Here is a 6,269-nt window from a genome sequence, read left to right on the forward strand (position 1 = left end):
GTGTGTCACCTGATGGGCCCAGGAGAAGAATCCAGTCTGTGTGTTAGTGTGCTACAGGTGCGTTGTGGCTTCCTAAAGGTTAGAGGTTTATGCTCTAGTGAGGAAAAAAGATGTAAAAACGGCCAAATGAGCACACAGCCTTGACACTGGAAGAGGTAGGCAGCAATAATGTGGAAAGGATAAATATAGAAACCACATTCTTAGGAATGCCAGGTAGATGGAGCAGTGCTGTCTGTAGCTCTCTATGCATTTCTGTTCAGTTCTGAGGCGCTTTATGGGCTGCGCTGGGAGGGCCCACGGTATGCTGGCTGCTGTGCTGTACCTGGCACATCCCCTGGACTCTGCAAAGCAAGTCACATGGCCCATGTGGCAGGTGGCAGGCGGTGAAGAGCAAACTTGAGTGTTACCTTAATCCCACCTTTCAGGGATACATAGGGAAAATGAGATGAGCCTGATTTTATCTGCCTCAGGGTTCCAGGATGCAGTTTGGGTACATTAGGTGATTATTAGATTAATCTGTTATCCCTTCCAACAGATTCTAGGCTCAGAGAATGCAGAAATTTATGTCCACATCATACCTGGGAGCCTGGCAGAGTGTACTCACTGAGTCTGTCATGTGGGTGAGAGTACATGAAGGGTCAGTGTCTGAGGACAAGCAGGGACACAGGAGGCACAGTTGGAATTCAGAGAGGGATTGGGATTACCACCATGGAGCACTCGGAGCACCTTGAGGTTGCAGTACAGTTGATGGTTGCTTGTACATAAGGACTCCCCTTTCAGTCATCCATCAGCCCCACAGTGAATGGCTGAGCTCCCTTACCCTTCAGTATTGTATCATTTCATCTAACAGCATCATTTCAACTTCAAATTCAGCCATGCTTAAATGGCAAAAGACCTTCTTTATTTATTTGTAAATTATTTCCCTTGCTTCTGAATTTTAGAAATGGTGAGTTCCAAATGCTTACTTCTCATAGATATATTTTCCTTTAAGATAAAAGTATAATACTTACACTTAGAAAATGATTGATTTTAATACAAAATGCAGTGACCGTGTCAGCAGCTTGGATGGGAGGCCTGTGTGAGTAAGAGGCATTGGCTGCGCTGTAAATGGCTGTGGGCTTAGCAGGGGCGTTCACTGTAAGGTGGGGCCTTTTAGCTAAACGGATGACACTTGGGGAAGTGTGGAGAAAAGAGAAATGTAGGAAGACGTCAATAAAGCATTCACCTGGAAATGGAAGGCTGTGTACTTTGTTTCTTTAAGTTCCTCTCCACAGTTCATCACCATGTGTGTTAAATGTAATGTAGCCCTGTTCTTCCTTATATCACAAGGTTATAGAAAAATAAACTATCCTACCACTGTTACTTTCATTTTTATACCATAGTGCTTCTTCAAAATATAGGATGTCGGTTTCAGAAGTATGGTGGACACATGTTTAACATTTTGGGGAGTAGTATTAGAATACTTTTTAAAGGTATTGTGCATGACTTACTTCAGCTATACACTTGTCATAAAGTGCACCTTGGGAGTTGCTTTTCATTTATGATAATGAGTGCTTGGTGCGTGTAATTGTGTCTAATGAGTGTTAATGAGTTGATCTGAATATCCTTATTAGAAAAGTTAATAGTATGGAATATGTAATTACGAGGAATTTTTTTTCACACATTTTAGTTTAAGTTGCTCTGGTAAGTATGGGGTTGTTTATTATATGTGCGCTGATGGCTGAATGTGAGAATATTACTGTTATACATAGTGGTCTGAATTTGAAAGAGAAAGGCTTTGTGATTGTGTTTTACATATCAAAAACGTTGTGCTATAGTAGCAACACTATTAGCTGCTATTTTTAACATGACTCTAAAATTTGTGGAAGTTAGAAAGGAACTCAAAAATCTGAATCAGGCCAGGCGCTGTGGCTCAAGCCTGTAATCCCAGCACTTTGGGAGGCCGAGGTGGGTGGATCACAAGGTCAAGAGATCGAGACCATCCTGGCCAACATGGTGAAACACCGTCTCTACTAAAAATACAAAAATTAGCTGGGCGTGGTGGTGCACACCTGTAGTCCCGGCTACTCAGGAGGCTGAGGCAGGAGAATTACTTGAATCTGGGAGGCGGAGGTTGCAGTGAGCCGAGATCGCACCACTGCACTCCAGCCTGGCGCCTGGCGACAGCAAGACTCTGTCGTCTCCAAAAAAAAAAAATAAGAAGAATCAGTACTGTGATATAAAACTTCTACCATATGATAAAATTTCAGCCAACAACAACATTTGGGTTGTTGGGACAGATGAGTGGGCAGGCAAACAGGTGGATGGGTACGTGGTTAGATTTATTGACCTTGAAATCCCCAAATTGATGCAAGTTTGGAGTTGTCTCTCTATTACATCAGAAGGCCTTTGAGGTGGAGTTCCTTATGTTGACACCAGTTTTTCCTTTAGCCTCCTGGGGTTAGCTAACTAGATGACGTAGCTTCCCTGCCATCCAGCAGTGGACCTAGGTAGCAGAAGCTGATGATGGCCACGTGAGGCAGAGCCACCTCCTGAATATCTTGAGTACTGTGATGACCCCTGGATAACAAGACCTATGTGGAATTGCAAAGCTTCACTCCAACCTTTATTTCAAATAGATGAGTCAGTCAGTCAAGTGCAGTATTTCTTGATTAGCTTCATGTAGCCAGAGAGCTCAGCATGGTGCCCTACTGCATAGGAATCCTGTCAGAAGGTTGTGTTCATGTTGTCATTGTTTGTGTAAGTTTCAAGGAATTCCAATTATATGATTTGGAAGAGCACATCATAGATTTATTAACCAAAAGTGACTGACAGGTATCATCTCTGCTCCTTCTCTACCTGTGCAGGTGAGCAGTGAAGGACAGGGTTGGGGTCAGCAGCAGGAGGGTGCTCCTCTGATCATCCTAGAGGTGTCTGCTGGCTCCCAGATAATCAGACGTTTCCCTTGTCATACATTTGCCACTCCCTGGAACTGACTTCTTGAGGAGTCTCTAGATTTTAAGACTTACTAATTTTTTTAAGTGAAATGTTATGATCTGTTGCATGTTAAGATAGAAACTTGACTTTTCTTTAGCTTTTTGTTCTTCTCTTACTGCCAGGCAGAATAAATGAGAATTTCCTTCAAAACAGCTCCTTTCTCCCTAGCCTTGTTTCATGGCTTTATGATATTGACATACAGTCTTTTGGTAAAATGTATTTGCTTCTCAAAAGTTTTTAAATCATTTGTAGGCTTCTTCCTTTTGCTAACCTTTCTTATTTGTCTGTCTGTTTGTTGTTATAGCCATCCTGGGGTCTCCGGCTAGTGGGATTCAAAACACAATTGGTTCTGTTGGCACAGGGCAACAGAATGCCACTTCTTTAAGTAACCCAAATCCCATAGACCCCAGCTCCATGCAGCGAGCCTATGCTGCTCTCGGACTACCCTACATGAACCAGCCCCAGACGCAGCTGCAGCCTCAGGTTCCTGGCCAGCAACCAGCACAGCCTCAAACCCACCAGCAGATGAGGACTCTCAACCCCCTGGGTAGGTGAAAGAACTCTCAACTTTGTTCCTTCTTGTACAAATGCACCGAAGGGAATGGAGTGATGGAACCCAAGGCAGTTTTCTGTTTGTTTTGTTTTTTACTACAATGATTGAAATAAAAATCTTCCAGGAAAAAGCTGAAGTGTCTGATGCAAGGAAAATGTTACATGCTTATAAAAAGAATTTTTTATTTGCATTCGCAAATAAAGCAATGTTTTTGTTGCATACTGTGCCACTTCTGTCTGGACAATTTTCATAAAGAATGTGCCATGTGGCTCAGAATGCAGATCTCACACGTCAAGATGCTGACTGGACCCCTCCTGCTGACTCCTGTCATTTATTTGATGGAGAACTTGTGTCTGGCAGTTTCTCACACATCTTGGTTAGGGTCTTCCCCACAGTTGGAAGTGACCAGCCTGGACTTCAGCAGGTTAAAGACAGGAGTCCTGGGAACTTTCTTGGCTCAGGCTGCCAGAAATACCAGTATTTCCTTTGTCACCGCAGCCCATTTTTTGCCAGCCTTTAGTCATTTGCTTACACATCACCATGATTTTTGTCATTTCTGCATATGGTTTCCTTAATATTTTACTTTAAGTGGACACAGTCCCTTTACATTTTGGCTTAAGCTAAGTAGTGATGTTTGTGAAGTCAAGTCTGGTTAACTAGTTGTGCTAGTTTTGTTCTTTTCCTAATAGAGTAAGTATTTTACTCTTAAAAATTACACCTGGGCCGGGCGCGGTGGCTCAAGCCTGTAATCCCAGCACTTTGGGAGGCCGAGGCGGGTGGATCACAAGGTCAAGAGATCGAGACCATCCTGGTCAACATGGTGAAACCCCGTCTCTACTAAAACTACAAAAAAATTAGCTGGGCATGGTGGCGCGTGTCTGTAGTCCCAGCTACTCAGGAGGCTGAGGCAGGAGAATTGCCTGAACTCAGGAGGCGGAGGTTGCGGTGAGCCGAGATCGTGCCATTGCACTCCAGCCTGGGTAACAAGAGCGAAACTCCGTCTCAAAAAAAAAAAAAAAAAAAAAATTACACTTTAAAATATGCCCAGTTAAAGTCATTTTATTTGTTGCTTTTTGGAAAACAACTGCCCTAATGAATATCTAATTAATACTGGCCAAGAGACTGGGTTAGAATCCTGAGACCAAAGTCTTAATGTAATTCCTCTCCTGTTGATGGTATAATTTGGAACAAGCTTAACCTTTTGAATCTCAGCTTTCCTTTACTTTAACATGAAGATTGTAGACAAATTGATCTCAATATTTTTTTCCCGAGCTTAATTTCTATGTTTTTATTTTCTCATATTGGGGATAAAGACAGAGGCATGTGTCATGCGGGCAGCTGAGTCACTTAGGAGTGATATTCATGAAGCAGAATGAAAGTCAGAGGCTGTATATGGGTCACTAGATACCAGCTAACCTAGTGGCTCTACTTTGGTTACAAAGTAGAGTAGGGAGGTGTCTCCTGATTATTTGTGCACGTTGGTTACCATTGTTAAAAATATGACACTCAGAGTTCCTGCCTTTGTGCTTATTATAACTGATCAGAATCACTTATTTAAATAATCACCAATTGTTTATATGGTGACATGTTGGTTATCTGTCATCAAAACTTTGAAGTATATATTAAAATTTTAAGAGTTGATTGATTTCGTTTCTTTCTGTCTTTAAAGGAAATAACCCAATGACCATTCCAGCGGGAGGAATAACAACAGATCAGCAGCCCCCAAACTTGATTTCAGAATCCGCTCTTCCAACTTCCCTGGGGGCCGCAAAGTAAGATCATGTTTCAGTTCTGAGTGGCAGTCCAACGGAAATGTGGGCCGAGAACCACACAAAACTGATTCTTTATAAATGTGCGGTAGAGAAAATAGTTTAAATGGGGTGGTAAGGGGTGAATGCTGTTTTTCTTTTTTTCTTCAATTATAAATGTAGAACAGGTAATAGATTAAACATAGTTTAACTTTCATTGTATATACATCACTTGGCTCTCCTGACTTAAATTGTTTAAAAGTCACATATGGTGGTAGAAGAACCTTATTAGACTAAGTGTGTTTTAGTCCCTTCAGTAGATGGATGAAGTGTCCTTGTTTCCTCCCTAGCCCCCTGATGAACGATGGCTCCAACTCTGGTAACATTGGAACCCTCAGCACTATACCAACAGCAGCTCCTCCTTCCAGCACTGGTGTAAGGAAAGGCTGGCATGAGCATGTCACTCAGGACCTGCGGAGCCATCTAGTGCATAAACTGTACGTAACAGGTTTGCAGTTTCATAGATGTCTGATTTTGTTCCTGTGTTGCCCATTGGCTACCAGATGACAGTACCCTACTAGGCTGTACGAGCCATGTGCTTATTTAGGGAGCCACTCCCGCTGCTGGTAGAACTCTGGCAGCCTTGGGCAGGCCAGAGATTCCCACATTCTATGTCATTGTTGAGCGGGGCTGTCAAAGAGAGCATGGGTGGCTCTGTACTGCTGAGGGGTACTGAGTTGCAGCCCCTATCATGGAGACAAAGATCCTCGATGCAGCCTGGTCTTATGTGCCTCTGCACTTTGGGCTGCATGAGAGGGCTGGGGTTAGCTCAAAAGCTTAATCTTAGTTTGTAGTTCCAGATTCTAGTTGTGGAGATCCCTTAGAATTAGATAAATTTAGAGTATAGATGGCATGTCACCCTCACCTTACAGCTAGTTAACATAAAGTTAAAAATTAATTTTTCTTTTTTTTTTTTCTTTTTTTTTTTTTTT

The 6,269-nt window shown here is 42.5% G+C and overlaps 1 protein-coding gene across 3 annotated transcripts in view; it reads left to right on the plus strand.

Moving 5' to 3' along the window:
• The window catches only part of LOC108286559 (CREB binding protein), a 161,766-nt gene that overhangs the window by 94,904 nt on the left and 60,593 nt on the right, over positions 1-6,269 (plus strand). For all 3 annotated transcript variants that reach the window (XM_017504469.1, XM_017504471.1, XM_017504470.2), the window contains 3 exons: positions 3,281-3,523; positions 5,199-5,301; positions 5,628-5,774. In XM_017504469.1, the coding sequence (XP_017359958.1) occupies positions 3,281-3,523; positions 5,199-5,301; positions 5,628-5,774 (493 nt within the window). The remainder of the gene's footprint in view (positions 1-3,280; positions 3,524-5,198; positions 5,302-5,627; positions 5,775-6,269) is intronic.

This window comes from Cebus imitator, unplaced genomic scaffold (genome assembly GCF_001604975.1).
Source record: "Cebus imitator isolate Cc_AM_T3 unplaced genomic scaffold, Cebus_imitator-1.0 Scaffold322, whole genome shotgun sequence".
Lineage (NCBI taxonomy): Eukaryota > Metazoa > Chordata > Mammalia > Primates > Cebidae > Cebus > Cebus imitator.